The sequence below is a fragment of the Nelumbo lutea genome, chromosome 6 (genome assembly GCF_056320005.1).
Source record: "Nelumbo lutea isolate HS-2025 chromosome 6, American lotus-T2T, whole genome shotgun sequence".
In the NCBI taxonomy this organism is placed as follows: domain Eukaryota; kingdom Viridiplantae; phylum Streptophyta; class Magnoliopsida; order Proteales; family Nelumbonaceae; genus Nelumbo; species Nelumbo lutea.
The window spans coordinates 20,368,038-20,392,207 of NC_142689.1; the positions used below are offsets into that span (position 1 = coordinate 20,368,038).

Below are 24,170 nucleotides of genomic sequence, written 5' to 3' on the forward strand. Positions count from 1 at the left end.
GAAGAACTGTGGTGGTTCTTGAAGATCCTTGCTTCCTCTCCTGCTAAATGCACCAGAAAACTGCATCCGGAGTTAGGTTCCAAGCTAGCTTTCCCTCTTTAGTGAGGCCTTTGACTCTCTAGCTCTTCACAAAATGTGCTATTGATTCAAGGCAACAACTGTTCACTTCATACAAGTTCCTGACCTTACTCCAAAACCTCAGAGAAGAAACCACAGTGAAGCAACAGATGGTTGACTGACTCAGTATGATTCTGACAAAGCACACAAACATTTGTGTCCAGCAGCATACCCTTCTTTTCCATATTATCCATAGTTAAAATCTTGTTCAATTAGGCTGTCCAAATAAAAAGCACCACCTTTGTGGGCACACCGTTACACCACACAGTATTAATTGGGATTGGTTCAGCCTCTGATTTGGAAAAATAGTTGTAAAAGAATCTAATAGAGAAGACCCCCGATTTCTCCTACTTCCAAACTCTTTTATCCTCTCTCCCTGTTTCCACTGGAGTGCTATATAACAGATGCTTATTCCACTAGAGACTCTACTGCCCAGAAAATGCTTTCACTCGATCTGCACCTGTAAATAGTCTGAAACAAGAGCATCTTTATCCGATGCTACTTCAAAGAGGGTAGGATAAGAAACCCTCAAGGGTCTATTATCACACCATAAGTCTTTCCAGAAAACAACTTGCCTTCCATTCCCAACCCTAAAAAGAATTCAATTTGAAAAAAGACCATGAATTTTCCCGATCTCTTTTCAAACAGAGCATCCATAGGATTGGTTTAGTTTCCCCGAGACCCAACCAGAAATTCCAGACCCAACCAGAAATTGAATATATTGGACTTCCAAGAAGCCAAACACTTGTCTAATCTCTCCACAATAGGCTACCAAATCAATTTGGAATTGCACCTAGCACCTAGAGGCATCCCCAGATATTTCAAAGGAAACTTGCCTCTTTTACACCCTATTCCTCCTCCCACCTCACAATCTCTAGCACTTCTCCCACTGCAACAAGTTCGCTTTTATGCCTATTTACATGAAGGCCTGTCACAAACCTCTAACCAATGCAACACTTCCATTACACAACCAAGTTGATCGAATGAAGCATCACAAAATATGAGCTGCATATTGCAACGAAGAAACCTCCACCCTTTTATCTCCTACCTGAAATCCTTTTATAAAACCCCTTGCCGTGGCCCTTTTCATTAGTCTACTTAGTGTTTCAGTTACACAAATAAAAAGGAAGGGGGGGAAGGGTCCCCTTGCTTTAAGTCCCTAGAACTCCTGAAGTGACCACAAGACACCCCATTTACCAGGACTGAAAAAGGAGTATTGGCATAGACTTTAATCCAATTTTTCTGTTGAGCCAAAATTCATTCTTTTTAGGGTGTAGTCCAAGAATTTCCAGTTGGCATGATCATAGGCCTTCTCAAAATTGATTTTACAAAGTAGCCCTGACTGTCCCACTTCTCAATCTAGTATCTATCATCTCATTTGCTACTGGCACTTCGTCTACCATGAGCCTTCCCTCCACAAAAGCACATTGAGTTTCTGAGATTTGGGTCCCATCACTAGTTTGAGCCTCTTGGATAGAGTATTGGAAATAAATTTGTACACACTACCAACCAAACTAATTGATCTAAAGTCACTCAATTCCTCTGCCCATTTTTTCTTTGGGACTAGAATTATAAAGGTGTAATTTAAGCTCATTTGCAGAGTTGTTGAGTCGTGGAATTCCTTCAACACCCTCAACACATCGCTCTTTAAATTTTTTAGATTCTTTATATGCTATTCGTATTAACTTTGAATGGTTTGCATGGAAATTTGTCTTTTTTGATAATCATCAATTATATATATTTTTTTCAAGTCTTTAATTATGTTATTTTTAAAATTATTATTTTATAGGAAATATACAAGATATTTTGAGAGGAGAGTAAGAAAATTAATAGGTTTATTGGCGAAATACTAAGCTAAAGATTTACTCAAGTATAACTAGAGCTGGGCCTGGGTCTAATACTCAAAAGGGCCCTGACAGGGGGTCGGGCTGGATCAATTCATTTTCTTAATGGGTTGGGCCTTGGTCTAGATCACAACCGATTGACAACCCTAAAGAAAAGCTTGAATAATACAGTACTTTCAACCATATTCGATGGTATTATTATTTTTCATGGTTTTCAAAATTGGATCAGACTGGATGGTGAGACTGGAAAATAGGAAATTTATCAAATGACTGGTTTCATTTTACCCTACAACTTTTATTTCAGTAAAAATCATTGATTTAATCAGCAAACCGCTGATTCAGGCAGTTGAATTGTTCAACATTTTTTACTGTTTTTTAATTATTTTTTTAATTTTTTGTCAGAGTGAACCATTCATTCGGTTCAAACAAACAAACCATTCAACCTGAAAATCAGACCCCTGACCGATTGATTGTCCCATTTGATTTTAAAAACCTTGCTATATTTTTCAATTTGCCTTGGCAGTGGAAGCATTGCGTATAATAGGGAACCGCTTGAATAAGAGAGACTGGAATTTCAACGTTGATCCGTGTAGCGGCAGCTCAAGTTGGGTGACAAACACGACAGAGGTGAAGGGTTGGGGAGGCATTGCCAACAACGTTACTTGCAACTGTTCCTTTGTCGATATCAACACCACTCACTGTCACGTCATTCGCATGTACGTGTGATCTCTTCTCTTTATTCTCTCAAGACTTTGGATCGGACCAAATGGTTGAACCAGCTATTCGGTGACCTAGCAACCTTTCGGGTCCTAGACCATTGGTTATTTGATGATATTTACCGTTTAAATGGCTTAATAATTGAGTTCAGAGCTTCCAATCAGACACTCACCACTGCAGTCGCATATTGGGAATATCTTCCCATTCATGACAACTTGATAAGAGAGATGTTTCTAATATATCTTATACAGTACATCTTATGCGGGTCTCATTTTTATGGTGGGTTCCGGTTTTGTGGTGAGATGCGTAATGTCAGATCTTGTTAGTAAGTTGTTGTTGGAACATATTTTTTTGATAGGAGATCCCAACTCTTTGATTATTCTTGGTCTTTACCATAAGTTAGAAATCCAACCATCTCAGCCACTGTAGCGACAAACATATATAAATTTGTTTTTATATATATAATAATAATTTTAAAATCAATGAACCTTAACATACTAATCTTATATCCAACAAAATAAAAGAACATTTTGACAAAATGAAGTGAAAGAGTCGAGTTAGGTTTGGATTGAACTCATCTCCTAACAATGAATGCATGGGCAACTCCAAATGGAGTTGAGTGCACCAAAAGTAATTCAATTGGAGTGAACTGCCAACGTGAACCAACATTTGTATTTTTCTTATTTGCACCCACATTTGTACTAATGCAGACATTTGTGCTCGTGATGTTTGGGCCTCTGTAGACGAGCTTCCCAGCGGCCCAGCCTTGTGTAGTCTCATTTTCCTTGAACTTAAAAAACGCTAAATTCCTCTGCAACTTTCTTTTGAAGTTCAGCGTTCTCAAAGGTCAGAATTTATCAGGAGTTCTCCCGCCAGAGTTGGTGAAGCTTCCATACCTCCAAGAAATGTAAGAACTTCCCATAGACGGACATCCACCTTATGGCTACTTTTCTCATTTACTTGCTTCGTTTCCTTCAAACTAACTAATTTAATTGCAAAATTTTCTTGTTCTTCTGTTTTTCTTACAGTGATCTCGCTCTCAACTACCTTACCGGTAGAATACCTCCACAATGGGGTGCCATGCAATTGGTGAATATGTAAGCATCTTTTCTTAGTCTCATTCTCGTGGCTTCATTTTATTTTTTGCATGTCAAAACTTTTTTGTTATCTAATGTTAATCAAGAGACCTTCTGTAGCTCTGTTTTCGCAAACCGATTATCAGGTCCAATCCCAAAAGAACTCGCAAACGTCACCACTCTCAGAGTTCTGTAAGTTGTTATTTTTCATTGCTCATCAAATCCGTGCAAGCGAAATTGCTTTGTGGTCGTGTTTGAAGTAATTTAATTTTCAGAAATCTCGAGTCCAATCAGTTCTCTGGATTTATTCCTACAGAGCTCGGGGATCTGACCAACATAGAGAAATTGTGAGAGCTTCCTACCTTTCTCGCTGCATTCTCTTTATTTATTTATTTATTTATTTTTTTGTTGTTGCTTAGATTTGCATGTAATGAAGCATGCATATGCTTGTTTAATTTTTCCCTTATTCTCCTAGGATGGTTAGCTCGAATAATTTCACAGGGAGGCTGCCTGAAACACTTGCCAAGCTGACCAACTTGAAAGAATTGTAAATTTCTATTTCTTTAGTCTTATCCAAATTTTGAATCAGTTTTTGTTATTTTGGTCAATTTGTGTTGTTCATTGGTAATATGCAGTTGGATGAACGATAACCAATTCACAGGAAAGATACCCAGTTTTATAGGAAATTGGACAAAGCTTGAAAAACTGTAAGAGGTTCTCCTTCCAAGATCTTGACTGCTTTGTAGTTGTGAAAATTCAATGTGCTGCTTTCCTCTCATTTCTAACACCTACGTTTCTTAATGATAGTTCCATACAGGCAAGTGGTTTGCAAGGTCCAATTCCTCCCCAAGTTTCTCTTTTGACAAACTTGACAGATTTGTAAGTAAAGGTTAACTGAAATTGTTCTAAATTTCTTTTCTTTGGATCCTTTAGAAAGACAGGCTCAGATTACATTTTACTAATTTCCGATTCTTGCATTTAATGATAGCAGCCCAAAATGTGTGCACATGGTTCTCTCGTCTCTTCGTTATCTCTCCTTTGTACCAACTTTTAACCTACCAGCCATTTTCCAGATGGCAAATAAAGTAAAAGAGGGTCTTATTTTCACCCATGTATGTATGTGAATGGATAGGAAATCCATCACATGGACGCCCAAAATTGCGGAATAAAGGGGCGAATTTCAAAATTTTTTCTCTCCCTTCAACTGGGAATCGAATTCCCTATTTTAGAAAATCATATTTTCAAGGATCATTTTTGAACCATAAACTGAACCAGATCTGAACCAAAAGGAGTAGAGAGAGATAATACCTGATACAGAGAAACAATATCTCTCAATGGAGGTGTTCACGCCCAAGGTAGGATCCAAAATCTGCTCCCACTAAAAATGGCGCAGTGCAGGGTGGAGCAGAATTAGCAGTGTTCTTCCAAAAGAACCTGATCCTTCTCAAGAACAACCTGGACGGCTTGTGAATACAACTCCCACCAATCTTTTCTCCAAAAAATTGGAATCAAGATCCAATTTTGATTTCTCCCAAGGAATGGAGATCGAACTGCTGTAGGCGGCGACTGCAGGAAGAAGGCGGCAAGAGAGTATTTGCAGGAAGCAGAATTCTCTCTTCTGTGATTTCAGCTCTGAAGACAAGATTGTTGTTGGTGATTGTGTTGGATGTGTAAAGGCTACCGCCCCCTCTTCATTTTATAGACTTAAAGGGATCAGCTCCTAATCCCATTAGGAGTTGCTAACCCAAATCACATCTGGATTAGAAGTCCCTTTAAGATAAGGGATAATCCTTATCTTATCTGCAGATTAGATCAGCCAACTCCTAATCTAATTAGGAAGTTTCTAGATTTAAATCTTATTTAGATCTTGGACTCTCTAAGTGGATAGGGTGTGGGCCCAATCCTATCAGCTGATCTTATCTCAAAATTCGCCCCTTAAAGACTAATCAAATTAGCCTAGTTCGAAATGGGCTTAAGGCCCATTTAGGGATATGTATTCATTTAGCCTTCCAAACTATTGCCCAGTTGGGCTTCTTTGTATGGCGTGGGACCCAAACATTGATCTACACATCAGCCACATGGGTTCAGCTCAGCCTTTGTTACAAGGCCTGGCCGAATACACTGTTATAGACAGTGCACCTCCTAAAACCCATCAGATGGGTCCTATGGGCCCAACACTTACCCTAAGTGGTCCCTGGGCCAAACCACCTTGTAACACCTAGGGACTGTGGGCAGATGCAAGGTTAGCCCATCAGGTATTATCCTCAATGGTCTTACACTTAACCTCTCAGCCCATAATGATCATACACTGCCCGACAAGATAGGACCTCTCCCTCGGCTGCAAGGAACAGTGTTGCACTCTCTCAAGTATGGATCCCGGGAATTAAAACCTTTTGCAAACATTTTGAAATCATAATATATATACTTTTATATCTCATATAAAATATATTTTGCAAAACAAATCTCAACGATTGAAATCGGCTGCTGGTAGTCTTGGTTTCCATCAGTGAGAGTGCATCCCCGATCATTACCTTTGTCCAACAAAGGGGCTGATCCTGTCACTATGATCACCCATTCAGATGAATTCTTAGATTGTTCCAACATACCCAGGTTTTGACCCCTGCTATGGGATCTCACTGATTGGTACATCAAAGACAGCCCAATCCGACACCTAGTGCAGTATCATAATCGAGTCTAGGGGTCGGGTGTAACTTTCCAGTTTTGCCCGTCAATCTCCAAGGTCTAGGGCAATACTGAAAATCTGGTCCAGTTCAAAGATTCAATTAGTCCCACACTGTATGTGCCTAGGGTCTCACCCTGGAAGCTGAGACAAGCCACCCCAACCGACTTAGTGGCACCACAGTGTCAGCCTTGTCAAGATAGGTCTCCCCAGACTGACCCACTGACTGTGAACATTCTAAACTAGCACGAGTCTCATTAAGTGTCTAGTTTAAGGGTATTACACAGAAACATACCAAGGGAACATGAATCAAATATGCACTTTTATTCATTTACAATAAATTCATAAAGTACATCATTTTGATTGAAGCTAAGGGCATACAAAACTATCTAACAATATGAAAGTTTCAAATGCCATTTTTCTTGTAGGCAAAAGGGATTATAGCTGATAAGGGAAACTTTTGGACCCTATTATCAATAAAAATAATATTTTAAATATAATTTCTAAAATAGGTTAAGTTTTTCAAAAATATATAAAAAAGGGCAAAAACACTGTTCATCATCTTCTTCTTCCAAACCACTGAATAAATCTCTCTCAAGCATAAATCTCTACCTTTTTGTTCACCCTTGTAAAAAGGAATACTGAATATCCATATGTTCCGATACACACTTTCACATGCCTCGTTTGCCTACTGTTCCCCTCTGATAAAAAAACTCGATACAGTTATGAACTAAGTTATGTGTCCCATCTTCTATGAGGGACAAAATTGTCTTTTTTGTAACTTAAGTTTTTCATGAATAAAAGTCAAGTGGGTCGGTTAGGAGAGTGACTTTTGAATATCCTCTCTTATAGTCTGGCCGTACACTCTTCTCCTCTTCTTCTTCTTCTTCTTTCTCTTTTCTTTCTTCTTTCTTCTTCTCTACTTTGACCTAGAAACAACTAGGGTTTATTCACGTGGTATCAGAGCATTAAGGTTTGGTGTTCATTTTCTTGCTGTTGTCTTCTTCCTGGGTTCGCCGCCAGCTTCACAGTAGGTTTCATCATCCTACAACTGATCTGATTGAAGACTCGATAAAGGGCTGAAAAGGAGTTGTCGTTTTGAGGGCCTGGAGGTGAGAATGCCTCTGGCCGGTGCTGTGGTGGTCATTGAAGTGGTGTACTAGACCCTCTATTCAGTGTACTAGACCCTCGTGTGTTCAAAAATGGACTGTGAATGCTGATTTTTTTTTTTTTTTTTGTGCTTCGAAAGTTAGTTGTTGTGGTGCTGGGTGAAACTGATACACATATCAGTCTTTTTGTGTGTTTTCTTGCTCACATGTGTGCTGAAAAAAGAGTGGTAGACTGTTGATGTCCATGACAGCAGTGGTGTGGTGTTGATTGTGTTGTGGTGGCTGACATATCTATGCTTTTAAATGCTTAAAAGTGAACCCCTAGACCTTGTGTGTAATCAGTTCTGCAGTATGCAGAACAAGTGTTCGATGAAATGACTGAGTAATTTCTGTAGTGGTGTGTTGGTGGTAAATGGTCCTGTAGTGTGCAGTCCAAGTGTTTGATGTGTTGACTGAATGATTTCAGCTTTAGAGTGTAGTGTGTAATGTGCAGTTGAAGAAAGTGGGTTGGTGGTATTGTAAGTGAGATAAGTCTTGTGACAAGTGTGAGACTGTGGTGTATATTCAGAGGAGACATAATTGAGATGGCTTCAACTGTAGTTGGGAATGACAACAAAACAGGCATCATGCTCTCTTCAAATTATCTAAGTGTTCAAATGACATCCATCAAGTTGAATGGTGAAAACTATGTACCATGGGCAAAATCCGTAGAGGTGTTCTTGAAGGCCAAGAGGAAAGTAAAACATGCGAGGGAGAAGAAACCTTCATCTGATTCTCCTGGGTTCAGTGATTGGGAACAAGATGATGCACATATAATGACATGGCTTTGGAACAGCATGGAACCAAAGATTAGTGTGAATTTCATGTTCCTAGATACAACCAAAGAGATTTGGGATCATGCTAAAAAGTTGTACTCTGGACAAAACAACACAACTAGGGTATATCAGTTATACAAAGAGTACTTCAATTTGAAGCAAGGAAGTCAAAGCTTAAAAGAGTATTATGCAAGTTTGAGAAACATCTGGAATGAGCTAAATGTGTATCAACTTCTAACATTAGATGTCTAGATCCAACAACAGCAACGTGAATAGATTGGTGTGACTAGGTTTCTTGTGGACTCGAAGGCTGAGTATGAGCCTGTCAGAGCACAAATATTGGGGGGATCACCTCTTCCCTCACTTGAAGAAGTTTTTGCCCATCTTAAGAGGACATCACATTATTCCTCGTGACTAAAGGGAGTAGTCGTGAAAGTAGAAGTGGTGGTGGCAGCAGTGGTCCTCCAAGCAACCGTGGTGGACACATGTTTAACCGGGCCAGTGGCCGGACTGGAGGTCGTGAGTCAGGAGGGGAAGGCCATGGAAAAGGAAGGGATAATGCTTAGAGAAAATGTACACATTGTGGCTTATAGGGGCAAATAGTTAATTTATGTTATGATTTGCGTGGTCCACCCAACACTTGGGCTAACCATGTTACATCTAAGAGTAGTAGCATAATTACTGAAAGCCAGCAAACTGCACCAATCCCCTCCAGACCCACTTGTGCTTCCGGGCAGGAAATGGTGAGTGTACCACAGGCAATATATGAGCAGTTCCTTCAAACATCTCAGCAGAACACAACTACACTTGCCCATTCAGGTATGACTTGTTTAGCTTCCAAGGCCTCACCCTAGATTATTGATTTTGGCGCCTCAGACCATATGTCTGGGACTCCTGATGTATTTTCTTCCCTTTCTCGCACCTCCACATCTCAGACAGTTACACTTGCTAATGGTTCTATATCTCCTATTTGTGGTGTTGGTGATGTTGGTCTCTCCTCATTGTCCTTAGCATCAGTTTTATATGTTCCTAAGTTCCCTTTTAACCTTATGTCTGTTAATAGATTAACCAAGTCCCTTAATTGTTCTGTAACCTTCTATCATTCTTCTTGTGTGTTTTAGGATCTCAAGATGGGGACGAAGATTGGTGGAGGGCATGAAGCTAGTGGTTTGTATTACCTTGATGGTGGTGGCAGAAGTGCTTCGGCTCCTCCTCTACTTCAACACCCGCCGACAGATCCTGCTACTGCTCCTTCTCCCTCAGATCTTCATCTCCCTATTGCTTTGTGGAAAGGTAAACGCACTTGTACTTCTCATCCCATTTCAGACTATGTTTCCACTGCTCACCTTTCTGCTTCTCATTGAAAGTTTATATCATTACTCTCATCGGTTCCCATTCCCAAGACTGTACAGGAAGCCCTTGCCTCTCTAGGGTGGCGGCAAGCCATGGAAGAAGAACTCTCTACTCTACAACATAATCATACGTGGGAACTCGCCACCCTTTCTCCTGGTAAGCACACTGTTGGGTGTAAATGGGTTTATACAGTGAAGCATCTTCCTGATGGCAGTGTGGAACGATTGAAGGCACGGTTAGTGGCCAAGGGCTATTCTCAGTTATATGGTGTGGACTATATGGAGACATTCTATCCTGTGGCTAAAATTGGTTCAGTTCAGGTGTTGATCTCATTAGCTACTATGTATGATTGGCCTCTCCTACAACTTGACATCAAAATTGCCTTCCTAAATGGTGATCTTGTTGAGGAGGTGTATATGGAGCAACCACCAGGGTTTGTTGCTCAGGGGGAGGCTGGTAAGGTGTGCAGACTCAAAAAGGCAATCTATGGACTGAAACAATCTCCTCGTGCATGGTTCGGTAGGTTCAATGAAGTGGTGAAGGCCTTTGGGATGAAACAGTGTTAGGTTGATCATTCTGTGTTTAGCTATAACTCAAAAGATGGAAAAATCTTGCTAGTCGTGTATGTGGATGATATTGTCATAACTGGAAGTGACAACAATGGAATTGACAGGCTAAAAAAATTCTTACAGGACCACTTCAATACGAAAGATCTGGGGAAGCTAAAGTATTTCTTAGGAATAGAAGTTGCGAGGTTAAAACTGGGGATCAACCTATGTCAGAGGAAATATGTTCTTGATCTACTTGAAGAAACAGGGTTGTTAGGTGCTAAACCAGCAGGGACTCCTATGGAACTCAATGCCAAGTTAAGTGTGGATGCAGGTGAAGAGTTTGATGATCCTGGAAGATACAGAAGGTTGGTGGGAAAGTTGAACTACCTGACCATTATCCGACCAGATATATCATTTGTTGTGAGTGTGGTGAGTCAGTTTATGCAACATCCCTGGGTTCCTCAAGGTAGTCATCTCCTATTGATTCCTGTAGACCATAGTTCTGTTCTATTGGAATATCTGTTGGCCTACACCCCATCATACCTGTCTCTTCTAGGAGGTCAAGGACATACTCCTGCTGACATATATAGATGCCCTCTTTTGACCTAGCAATTTCAATCCCAATGAAGTATATCAAATGGCCCAAGTCTTTGATCTCAAACTTAGAAGCCAAGAACTCCTTTAATCTTTTTATCTCTTCCAGATCATCCTCAATAATCACCATATCATCCACATAGACAATGAGTGCTGTAAATTTACTATTTTGTTTCCTTATGAACAAGGTATAATCTGCCCCACTTTGAGTGTACCCCACTTTCTTCATGGCCCCACAAAGCTTCTCAAACCAAGCCCGATGAGACTGCTTAAGATCATATAATGCTTTCCTCAATTTATACACTTTCCTATCAAAAACATAACCTGGTGGAGGATCCATGAATACCTTTTCATGTAGATCGCCATTTAGGAAAGCATTCTTCACATCCAGCTGATGTAGCTCCCAAGAGAAGTTTGCAGCTAATGACAATAAAACCCGGATTGTGTTGAGCTTCACTACTGGAGCAAAGGTTTCTTTGTAGTCAATCCCTTCCTTTTGAGTAAACCCCTTTGCCACAAATCTGGCCTTGTACCTTTCAATGGACCCATCCTCCCTATGCTTTACAGTGAACACCCACTTGCATCCGACAGTGCTCTTCCCTTCTGGTAGATCCACTAATTCCCAAGTCCTTGCTTTCATTAAGGCTTTCATTTCTTTATTCATAGCCTCTTTCCATCTTGGCTCAGACGTTGCCTCTGAGTACCTAGTAGGGATATGCACGGAGGAGAGAGCAAACACAAAGGAATAATAGTGAGGAGACAAACGTAAGAAACAAATTCAGCAATGGGGTGTCGGATAGTACAAGAACGGGTAGACTTACGAAGAGCAATAGGGAGATCCAAATCAAAAGTATGTGTGATAAGATTACATGGAATTGCTGAGATAGGTCGATCCGAGCCCGTTTGGTTGCTGCCAAGAGTTAGAGGGCCCTTTTTCCTTCTGTGGTAGGTGATTCTTATATCTTTTTGTTGCCTACTGGAGTCCTCAGTAATATCTACAACATCGGGAGTGGTAACATGCACAATGGGAGCCTCACTAGGTTCACCCGGGATGTTATAACTAGGAGGATCAGGAGGAGAAGATGGAAGGCCTGAGGCAAAAAGAGGCACAAAAAAGGAGGGGGAAGAAGAATCCTCTTCCATCCCACTAGTCTCCCCCTGAAGAGGATTCTGGGAAGAATGAAAATAGGATTGAGACTCAAAAAATACCACATCTTTTGTGACATATTTCTTCTTGGTGACGGGATCATAACACTTGTAACCCTTCTGTGTAGGAGAGTACCCTAGAAAGATTCCTTTCATAGCCCTAGGATCCAACTTGGTCTTCTTTGGATCCTTTACATGTATAAAACCTACACAACCAAAGATGGTGGAAGAGGAAAGTCTAGAAGATTAGGACAAAGGACAGAAAAAGGAGTTTTCATACCCAACACCTTAGATGGCATCCGATTTATCAGATATGATGTGGTAAGGACTGCTCGAGACCAGTAGTGCTTGGGATCCTTGTGCTGAAATAGTAAGGCTTGAGCGGTCTCCAATAGGTGTCTATTCTTGCACTCAGCAACCCCATTCTGTTCAGGGGTACTAGCACAAGATGACTGATGTAGCATGCTAGCATCCTCCATGAACAGGTTCAAGGATCTTTCAAAATATTCAGCAGCATTGTCTGACCGGAATTGCTTAATCTTCTTGTCAAATTGTGTTTCAATCATTTTACAAAATGCCATAGTTATCTATGGCACTTCATCATGTCCTTTTAACAAGTAGATCCACGTGCATCGTGAGTAGTGATCAATAAAACTGATAAAGTAACGAAAGTCATCAACAGAAACAAGAGGTGAAGGGCTCCAAACATCAGAATGAACCAAATCAAAAGGAGCTTGAATTTCATCACTAGAAATTGGATAAATAGTTCTACATTGTTTTGACAACTGACACACTTCACAAACTAAACTTTGACTTGAAATACCCTTGAATAATTCAGGAAACAACCCTTCCAATGATGAAAAAGTTAAATGACCTAGCCTAGCATGCCACAAATGTAACCTAGCTATTGACTCCACATTATTTTGACTACTAGCAGCAGATGTTTGTAAGGCCGAACTGATGTCTGCATCAAAATAGTAGAGACCTCCATACTCATGACCGCTCCCAATCGTTCTCTTCGTCAATTTGTCCTGAAAGACACAATGAGTAGGAAAAAAGGTTATGCTACAGTTCAAATTCTTTGTAAGCTTTGAAACAAATAAGAGATTGGAAGTAAGATTGGGAACATGCAGAACAGATTTAAGAGAGAGGTCCTTGCTTAGGTCAACCACCCCTTTCCCAGAGATGGTGGAGAGAGAACCGTCAGCAACTCTCATCTTATCTTGACCAGACAATAAGTTATAGGAAGAAAATAAAGAGGACATATGTGTCTTGTGGTCAGTTGCATCGGAATCAATAATCCAAGAAGTAGAGTCAATAGAACTAGTTGCACTAAAAGCAGAGACAATACCTGATCTGGCAAGGGAGGTGGAAGCAAGAGAACTAGTCCTTAGACGGGTTAAAGCCCGACTAAGGACCTCTACCTCATCAGCAATGAAACCCAAGGACCCGGATACAGAGGAATTAGTAGTCTGTCCCATGGGAGAAGAAGCAACTGTTGATGTGTTCTTTGTGCTATCACCACTATGACTAGTAACAAGGTTCCCACTTGCTACTTGACCCTTCTGGTGCTTCTTGTCTTTCCTCAAGGCAGCTGGTTTCAGATGAGGATAAAGAACCCAACACGTCTCTTTTACATGCCTTTCACCTCCACAATGAATGCACTTAAGACGCCTCTTGTCTGAATACTTGTTCCCCTTTTGATTTGAAGAAATCAGGGTTGAATGTTCAACAAGCTGTTCAGCTAGCTGTATTTGAGTGTCAATTTGCATCTCTTTCCTCCTAACCTCTTCATTCCTTACTAGATAATAAACATGATGTAAATCTGGCATTTCATCCCTTCCCAAAATTTGAGACCTTATGCTCTCATAAATTGGGTCTAAACCAGCCAATAACTTAAAGGCTCTACCCTTTTCAATTTGTTTATCATGCATCTACTTGTCTTTGGCATTCTCTCAATTAAGAATAAGGTGGTGATCAAGCTCTTTCCACAGTCCTTCTAGGATTGCAAAATATGTTGCAACTGCCATATCTCCTTGTCTCAAGGCAACAATGTTTTGGTTTAGCCTATAAATTATGGCATTGTTCTTTCTCTGTCCATAAGTTTTAGACACTTCCTCCCAAATCTTAGTAGCAATGGAAAAGTGTTGAACAGTCCTGGCTACTCCTGGAGTCATTGAAGCAAGTAGCCAGGGCATAACAATAGTATTGTCCTTACGCCAAACTGCGTACTCCACAATACCCACTTCAGGTTCCTTCTTCTGCCCATCTAAATAACCTGTGAGTTACCGGGAAGTAATGAAGTGCATGGCAGAAACAGACCATTCTCTGAAATTGTATTCATCCAACAACACACTGGTGATCTGCAAGCTGTGCAGATTTGGATTCTCCAGATTAGGAGACCTCCCACCAGATCTATTATCCCTAGAAGACACTTCCCCCGATATTGAAGACATCTCCTCCCTCTTACAATGATCATGATTGCAAATTCAGTACAAAGAATACTGTTTCAGACTTACCGAGGTTGTTACAGTCCTGAGAACTCGTAACAGATCTGAAACCAAGAGCAACCCACCGCTACACTGTGTTGACTTCTGCTGGGCTTTGACTTTTGCTGTCGTAGACTATAATCACCCCTATGACCTGTACTAGGACTGCCGAAATCAGTCCTTCCACCTAGATCTGTTCCACCCAGATCTCTCTTAGCAGCCGAATGGCTACTACCTGCTATAAGGAGTCTAGTAGGGCATCAACTTCTGGGACAAACTCCCCTTGGGCCCTACAACCAAGGGAAACCCTAGATACAGATCTTGTTGTGTTCTATGGTCAACCCTAGGGTTTCTTCATAGCGACCAAGATAGAGAAGAAAAAAGAAGGAATAGATAAGAGTAGAAAAGGTGGTGACGGTTGTAACCAGGAGATGGATTAATGCTCTGATACCATGTTTGTTGGAACACAGTAGCCGAAGAAGAAGAAGAGAAGAAGAAGAGGAGAAAGTTTGAGAATGGTGGCTCTAAACCTTTCAGCCGACCCTACTATCTTATATATATGTTTATCACATAGTGTTACATGAATGGAGTAGAATGCCCTGATTAGTGATGGGATTTAAGACTAAGGATTTAGGCCCAATAACTAAGGATTTAAGACTCAGCAATGACTAACATATACATTAAATCATCCGAACCAACAGGGATCAGTTTTCAGGAAAATATTGCAAGTTCCTATATTCTCATTTATCCTTTTTCATAATGAAGAAACAATTTAATCTCTTAATCATGGACATAGGCATGATGCCTCAACCTCTGCTTATTTTCTCTTCTGTGTTGATTTTCTACTCTTTTCTTTCTTTATTGAGATTCTATAGGGTTAAAGTTGAAGTTAATGAAGCTAGTGCAAATTTGGTGTCAAAAACTAGGTTTGATCAAAATTAATTATCCAGAGGTTTGGTTACTATGTGTTCGTAATGTTGTAGATGTATTATAATAGAGATTTGGTTGCAAGTGGCAGCTTATGCTCTAGGCAAATAAAATGTGGATTTCCAATTTCAAATTCAGGGGTTTATGGAAAATGGATCTTCATCTTTTGGTTGAGAAGGGCGACTGACATTGTGGTTGAACACAGTTTGGAAAAAGCATTGAAGAGAAATGATGGTAAACTAGAAAAGATGAATGATAAAATCAAGTAGAGATGTGTCAGAATTATTCAACCATATTTTATTTGGTAATGTAATGTTCAACATTATGGAGGAGGGTTCTGTATCAGTATCATGGAAAAACTTAGAAAAAGCTCTATCCACTTTAGTGCTTTTCTAGGGACGGTGGGGAGCTGCTATTGTTTTGGGCTAGGGGGCATTAGGAGTTATCTAGGATATCCGAGTTCCTCCTTTGCAATCAGTGGAATCATAACATATTGAATAGGGAGTATTGCTATAAAAGGATGTAAAAAATACATACATTATATAGTTATTTTCTGTTGTTTTTTATTTGAGTAATCCTCTCCCTCTTCCATTATAATATAATTATGAAGTAAAAAGTTTTGCCAATAACTCATATCTAAAATGGAAACCACATAATGGTTGAAGATGAATAATTTTAGACATCTTTCAGGAGACTAAACATGTTCAAAATGTTTTAAATTAACTACACCTTGCATAAAGTTGGTTTCAAGATGAAGAAAGATGACAATACCCATTTATTTCTTACCTCACTTATTAATTCCAATGACAATCTATTGGAAAAGTTCATGGAATTGCTCATGTCTAATGAGGTTAGGTGGAAACCTGATCATGACAATGGGTAACAATCTAAGAAGATTTGTTGTTTGGAAAGCACAGGATGTTTGATAGGGAAAGAGAAGCAAATTCAGATCAAATGGATTTTAGACTTAAGATGTTCTTTCCATGTCCACTCTAGAGAAACTTCTAGGTGCAATATTTACCACTGTAAGTGTAGTTATGAAACGAGATGTTTTGAATGTAAGGATAATAGAAGAACTGATAATCCTTGCAATGTGGCAATTGTAGCAGTGGGAAATAATGATTAGTAAACTAGATGTTCTCTAGTCTCCAAAGCTATTGACACCATGTTATATGGTAAGTGAATATCAGACCTAGGATATCTGCTCCAGGAGGGAACTTCTTGATATATGGTAAGTGAATATCAGACCTAGGATATCTGCTCCAAGAATTGGCCGTGAGGATGGATGCGGGTATTCCAGTGTCGGAAACACAGAGAAATGTTTTCCAAGTGGGTAGGTCGTCAGGAAGTGATTCTTTTACCATGTCTACTTCCCAACCTTGTCCAAAAAGGGGAAAGGCCTTAAAACCATGTGCCACCTATTAGTAAGTCATTTTCAGTGATTCTAGTCCTACCCCCGTTCTATCAGGTATGGGTGTCAATTCTGTTTTAGGTACTGACTTGTTTGCTATGCCTGTAACAGATATCCCAGCTTCCCATCCAGGAGTTTCTGATGCAAGAGAGAGGGTGATAGTGGAAGGAGGAGAGAGGGTGTTGGAAGGAAATAGTAAGGGGGAGGCGGATAGAATTTGGGAGTTGATTTGTACAATGATGGAGGAACAAAATAAAAAAGGACTTGTAGAAAGATGTTGTAGCAAAAATAAGTGTGAGAAGGGTAAAATTCTTTCTCAAACATTGGCTAGAAAGGATGGAAAAATTGGGAAGGGGGGGGGGGAAAGAGGAACAAATAAGAAAAAAAGATCTGAAGTGGAAAGGCTAATCTCAGACATTGAGGGGGATTTAGAATTCAGTGGTAGAGGGGATAGGAGGAAGGGCCTAAAATGAGGAGTATATGGCCTCTTATTGGGTCCTTTGCTATTTTGTATCGATGAAAATTATTAGCTGGAATGTAAGAGGGTTAGGGAGTGCAAGGAAGAGAAGGGCGATCAAATACCTACTCTGAAGGGAAAAACCTGATATTGTGCTGTTACAAGAATCCAAACTGATGGAATTAGATGGGAGATTGGTGAGGAGTTTTTGGAGGTCTAGAAGTTTAGGTTGGAGCTCATCTCCTTCTTGGGGAGCCTCGGGGGGGATTGTAACACTATGGAGGGAGGATATGGTGGAAGTAGTGGAAGAATTGATAGGCAGATTCTCAGTTTTTGTTAAGTGCAAGAATGTAGAAAATGGGTGTGTATGGGTCTTAACCAATGTTTATGGCCCTAATTCCTATAGAGAGAGGAATGAGATGTGGGAGGAACTATATGCAATTAAGGGGCTATGGGATGGTCCTTGGTGCCTGGGCAGGGATTTTAACGTCATTAGATTCTCTAATGAAACCAGTAATCCCCAATAGGTAATCTCAACAAGCATGAGGAAATTTAATGGTTTTATTGAAGATTGTGAACTGAAGGAAATACCTTTGCTGCAAGCCAGTTACACTTGGTCCAACCTTCAGGAAACCCCTTTGTGCTCAAAGTTGGATAGATTCCTTTTTAACCTTGCCTGGGAGAATAGTTTTGGAAAACTTGGTTGCTAGGGCATTACCCAGGGTCACCTCTGATCACTGTCCTATCCAAATAGGAACCGAGTTTTTTCCTATAGGACCCAAATTTTTTAGGTTCGAAAATATGTGGCTTACCCATCCAGATTTTGTGAAAAAAGTGAAGGAGTGGTGGGGTGAGGAGGAGAGGGGGGTAAGATGGAAGGGGATCAAGTTCCTCAAGAAATTAAAAAGGTTGAGAGCCAAAATAAAAGAGTGGAATAGAGATCAGTTTGGTAGAATTGATGAGCAAAAATTGGGCCTAATCTTTCGAATAGAGAATTTGGATGTAAAGGAATCTCACAATGGGCTGACCGAGGAGGACAGAGTGTTAAGGAGACAATTAAAAAAGGAGTTGGAAGAAGTGTTATTGAGGGAAGAAATCAGTTGGAGACAAAAATCTAGACACAAGTGGATTAAAGTAGGCGATGGGAACACTAAATTCTTCCATGATTTGGCCAATGGGAGACGAAGAAAGAATTTTGTGACCAAGCTAGAGATAGGAGAGGAGGTGATTACCAACCAGGATGACATAGCCAGAAAATTTGTGGACCACTTCAAATCGATTTATAGAAGGCCTTTGAGTGAGAGAACAGTCATGGAAAGGGTGGATTGGCCAAGGATTGATTAAGGAGTGGAAAGGTGGCTAGAAAGGGATTTCGAGGAAGAAAATATTAAGAAAGCTGTCTTTCTAATGGATAGATCCAAGGCTCCAGGTCCAGATGGCTTTACAATGGGCTTTTATCAAGACTATTGGGAGGTGATGAAAGAGGATCTAGCTGAAGTCTTTAAGGAATTTGCAGACAATCGCACTATAAGCCCTGGAATTAATGCCACCTTTTTGGCCTTGATACCTAAGAAGAATGATGCCAACCACTCAAAAGATCTATAAAATTCTGGCTAAAGTGCTCTCATTGAGAATCAAAACAGTCCTCCCTACCATCATTAGTGAAACTCATGGGGCTTTCATTCAAGGGCGGAAAATAACAAATCAGATCTTAATTGCGAATGAGTGTGTGGAGGAAATGAAAAGGTCTAGTAGAAAGGATTCATTTGTAAATTGGATCTTGAAAAGGCCTATGATTTGGTGGACTGGGAGTTTCTATTAGAGGTTATGCGGAATGGTGGTTTTGGGGACAAGTGGTATAGTTGGATCTTTGGGTGTATCAGTACTTGTCACTACTCTATTCTGGTAAATGGTACGGTGAGGGATTTTTTTCTAGCTTGCAGGGGTGTTAGGCAAGGGGATCCACTTTCACCATTCATTTTTACCTTAGTAGCTGATGTGATTAGTATGATCATTACTAAGGCTGATAGCGAAGATGCCATAAGGGGTTGGAGAATAGGGAGACACCAAGTCCCCGTCACCCACCTTCAGTTTGCAGACAATCTAATGATTTTTTGTGAAGGAGGTCTTGGTGAAAAGGTAGCAAACCTAAAGGAGCTAATAAAAGGATTTGAAAGTGTCTAATTTGAGAATAAATCTAGAGAAGAGTTGCGTAGCAGGTATAAATTTGGAGGTAGGGGAGGTCGAGGCTATTGCGGAGTGTCTTGAGTGTTCCACATCTGCTTGGCCTATGTCATATTTAGGGCTTCCTTTTAGGGGCAAATCCTAGGGAGAGTAGATTTGGACCCTAGTGTTAGAAAAATTTGAGAAGAGATTAGTCTCTTGGAAGATGAACTATATCTCTTTAGGAGGAAGAATTACTCTAATAAGAGCCACCTTGGCTAACTTACCTACCTGTTATTTGTTTATCTTTAGGATACCAGTTAGGGAAGCTAGGAAGCTGGAGAAGTTGATGAGAGACTTCTTATGGGAGCCGGGACAAGAGAAAAAGGATCACTTGGTTAATTGGGAAATTGTGTGCAGAAGTAAAGAAGAGGGGGGTTGGGGAATTGGGAGGGTAATTAGAAAGAATCAAGCTCTGTTAGGAAAATGATTGTGGAGATGACCTTTGGAAAGAGAGAGATTGTGGCATGAGGTGGTGGGAAGCATTCATGGGAGGTCAGAGAATGGATGGGATGCTGGTGTATCGAGGCAAGCTAACCTAGCAGCACCTTGGAAGGCTATTCACAACACCCTTCCTCAATTGCTCAATTTTATCAGGTATGAAGTTTGTTCTGGCAACTCTATCCTTTTTTGGGAGGATATTTGGGTAGGAGACTCACTGTTAAAGGATTTGTTCCCCTTTCTTTTTTCTATTTCTTTGTACAAAAAAGTGGTGGTCTCAAAATCTGTCTCACCCTTGAGAACACCTTTAGATCCTACTTGGGATTTTGGTTTTCGTAAAGAACCTAGGGATGTTGAAATTGAGTCTCTTTTTTTGCTTGGGTGTCTTAATCAGGTTTGTTTGGATCCCTCCAAGCCAGATAAGAGGGTTTGGACTCCTAGACCCAATGGAACCTTCACTTGTGCTTCTTTTTTCAAGTCCATCTCTCAACTTTCTACTCACCAACCCTTTCCGTCAAAAGAAATTTGGTGTAGGCCAGTCCCCCAAAATATATGGCTTTTTGTTGGGAAGTTTTCCATGAGAAAGTAAACACTTTAGACAACCTATAAAAGAGAAGACCTTTTCTCTGTATTTCTCCTAATTGGTGTATCCTCTGTAGAGCTCACAGTGAGGATTGTTACCATTTATTAGTATCTTGTCCCTTTTCTGTAGACCTTTGGGCTTGGCTACTTTCGTTCTTTGGGGGTATTGGAGTCTACCAGTAGAAGTTCACATGCTCTTCAACCATTCTACCTTTTATTGGCCTACAAAAATAGGGAGAATTATGTGGAGATGTGCTCGTGCTGCCTTGGCTTGGACTCTTTGGGAAGAAAGGAATCTTAAAATTTTTCAAGATAAGGAAAGGAACAACCAAGATTTGAAAGACTGTGTGTTAAACAGGGCAATACATTGGCTGAAGACCTTGGAAATCTTTCGTCAATTCTCCTTTAATGACATTTGGAGAAATTGGTTAGCAGTAGCAAGGTGCTCATCTTTAAAGGCCAAATCAATTACAAGCTGGTCTCCTCCACCCGAAGGCTCAATTAAGTTGAACTTTGATGGAACCAGCATGGGTAATCCAGGATTATCTGGAATGGGGGGTGCTTTGAGAAATGAGAAGGGAGAGATTGTGTTGCTCTACTCAGGTCCTTTGGGAATTGGGAATTATCAGGGTAGAACGTTTAGCTGCTGTACAAGGGGTCCAATTTGCAAACCAGTTGGGAGTACAACAACTAATAATCAAGGGGGATTCCAAAGTGGTGGTGGGTTGGTTGAAAATTTCTGAAGAGGCTATGTGGCAATACAAGAATGAAATGAAGAAATTTAGTTGGTTGACAAGGAATATGTTGGTCACTGTACAGTTGGTGGGGAGATCAGCAAATACATTGTCAGATGTGTTAGCTAAGCAAGGGGTAAATAGGGAAGAATTATTTTGGGCTCAGTTGTGATTCTTGTTTTTCTTTCCTAGTTTACTTGTAAGTTTCAAGGAGGGGCTGCAGCTCGTGCCTCTCATTGGGATGATGTATGAACTCACTTTGCTTCTGAATCAATAAACTTACTATTATTCATAAAAAAAATGCAAGTGTTAAGATAGTTAGTAGCTTTAGGCTCCTTTGGATAGAGAGGATGCTTTGCAATTTAAAAATTTTTGTTGTTGGTTCATACAAGGTAAAGAGATAGGAAGGGAAAGAGGCGTGGTAATTAATGCCTTCTGCTATTTTCTGGTGCATTTTGGCTGAGAGAAATTCTCATTTGTTTTTATATAGTTAATTGACAATTTTTTTAGGTGGCGTTCAGTAACACTGGATTTTTTTTTATCAATAACCAATAACTTTCATTAGTTAAGAGTAGAAAATATTTAGGCCTCGTTCGTTTCACGGATTTTGGAAGGGGGAAAGCCGGTCAATGGGATTTTGATTCCCATTGACCAACTCTCCCACGTTCTTTTACAATATTTAGGTGGGACCATAGTAAATGTCTTTCCCTTGGGTATCACTTACCTGGGAAAGTGTTAACCTTCTCCCACTTTTTCCCAAGTGGAGAGTAAAAGATCAAAGTATAATATGTCAAAAATGCCCATTAAAAATTTAATTCAAAGAGCATGGACCTGGACCCAAGGGTAAAAATGACAAAACATAGAAAAATTAACCACTTACCTAGGAAAGTGGGTAAGGCAAAAGAACATGGGAATGTTGAAAGGTCTCATTTACGTGGGTAAATTTAACAAAAAAGAATATGGGTAAATACACTTACCCAGGTAAATGGCATCTTTCTAAATGAACAAGGCCATGAATACAGAAGTGGGAAGAGGTAAACTCTCTTAACTCTCCCCCAAAAATAAACTTACAATGTAGCCCAAAACAAATGACTTCTTCCCACCCCTTGTTTGGCCAGTGCATTTGCAAATGAATTGGCACAACTTTTAACCTACTGCATATACACTTCCATTCCCTGAGTTAACCACTTGGCACTTGAGTTGTCTCCATTCATTAATGTATGTCCACATCCCATCATTTGCCTTCTCTATCCAGCCAATTACCACTTGTGAGTCTCCTTCAATGATCAACCTGTTTATATTTAGCTCCTTAGCCTTTTTCACCCCTTCTAACAAATCTAGAATTTCTGCTCTCAGTGAATTCTCAAACCCAATTGGTCCTGAATAAAGAGCTATTACTGAACTTGCCTCCAATCTGAAAACACCACCAACCCCTGATGGCCCTGGATTTCCTTCATTGCTCCCATCAAAGTTGAGCTTGATAAAGCCTTCCGCCAGGGGATTCCACAAAGGATGAGTTATGATTCTGCTAGGAGCTGAGGCTGCTATTTCTTGCCAATTGTTCACAATGGTCTCTAGGGGAACGTCATGAAATATGTTTATTGTCTTTACCCATTGAGCCACCCTCAATGTAATCACCTCTATGATTATGTCTCTGCTTCTTTCTTTTTCAGCAAATAATCTTTTGTTCCTTTCCTCCCAAACTGTCCAACAAACCGCTGCCCTGGTGCACCTCCACATTATTCTTCCCCTCTTTTTGTTGTCTGACTACCAATAGAGTAGACGAAGAGGCTTTGAATCCTTGAAGGGGTGAATCCAACTAAATCTTTGGTTCAGTAATGCTGAATTGACCACCGAAAACTGAAGGTTTTTCTTTTCATTGTTTGGTGGTCGTTCAGTTGTACCTCTTAACGGAGCCACCTAACACCGAAAACCCCTCTGAATATTTCAGACGTTAAGCTACCTCTGAGTGGATTCAGAGGTAGTGCACGGAAATTGAATTCCATTGGTGCCCCTTTAAACTTATCCAAATCTATTCCCTATCTTAAAATTATTTATTTTATATTATCCAGAACTACCCCTATTCTATTTATTTTGTATTATTATTATTATTTATTATATTTATGATGCTTTTAACCAAGGAAGAGAGGAAAGAAAGGAGAAAAGAGAGAAGAGAAAGAATCTGGGTCCCACCGGGCCAGATTTGAGTAGAATTAGAGTCCCAATTGAGAATCTTTGGTTATTCCAGACCATGCTTTCTTTGGAGTTGCAACAGTCCGAAATCTGGGTCTCTAAACCAGTGCTTTAGCATGGCAGGAAAATCGAAAGTGGAAACGGGAAGTGTTAGGAAAGCAACGGCAGAGCTATGGGCCATTCCGAGACAAGGTTCTTTTAGGAACTAGCCTTGTACACTGCAAGCGCTGCTTGGTGTTATTCGTTGGCTTTCGTCAACTAGACCCAAATAGTGCTACCAGAAAGAAAGCCCAGGAACCACTTTCTATGCCAGTTCTTGTAACAGAAACTTCAAGCCTAGAAGAACAAATCCAAGATATGCAATGGAGATTGGCTGAAAAGGATGCTGAAATTGCACCCCTAGCTGCACAATTGGCATCTCAAGCTAGCACTTTCACTAGGGAAACTTCACAGCAATCTATTCCGGTTCCTACCCCTACTTCTCAATTGGATTTAAAGGCATTGATTGCAGAAGGGATTAAGGAGTTTTAAGAATCATTGACTCCACCAGTTCTGGGATATAGAAAGCCTTATCATGCTCATTATGACACACTTCCTTTTCCTCCTGGCTATCAAAAGCCAAAATTTGAGAAATTTGATGGGATAAATGGATCTCCTCATGAACATCTTGCCCATTTCTATTCAGCTTGTGGTGAATCTGCAATGTCAAAT

At 40.2% G+C, this 24,170-nt stretch overlaps 1 protein-coding gene across 6 annotated transcripts in view; it reads left to right on the plus strand.

The window, feature by feature from the left end:
* LOC148847804 (putative LRR receptor-like serine/threonine-protein kinase At1g53420) overlaps positions 1–24,170 on the plus strand; it is a 50,114-nt gene that overhangs the window by 7,325 nt on the left and 18,619 nt on the right. For 3 of the 6 annotated variants that reach the window (XM_088950730.1, XM_088950732.1, XM_088950731.1), the window contains exons 2-9: positions 2,485–2,677; positions 3,514–3,585; positions 3,707–3,775; positions 3,875–3,946; positions 4,030–4,101; positions 4,230–4,301; positions 4,390–4,461; positions 4,562–4,633. In XM_088950730.1, coding sequence (XP_088806856.1) covers positions 2,485–2,677; positions 3,514–3,585; positions 3,707–3,775; positions 3,875–3,946; positions 4,030–4,101; positions 4,230–4,301; positions 4,390–4,461; positions 4,562–4,633 — 694 coding nt within the window. Of the gene's footprint in view, positions 1–2,484; positions 2,678–3,388; positions 3,586–3,706; positions 3,776–3,874; positions 3,947–4,029; positions 4,102–4,229; positions 4,302–4,389; positions 4,462–4,561; positions 4,634–24,170 lie in introns of those variants that run through there. The other 3 variants (XM_088950735.1, XM_088950733.1, XM_088950734.1) reach the window with 3 other exon arrangements.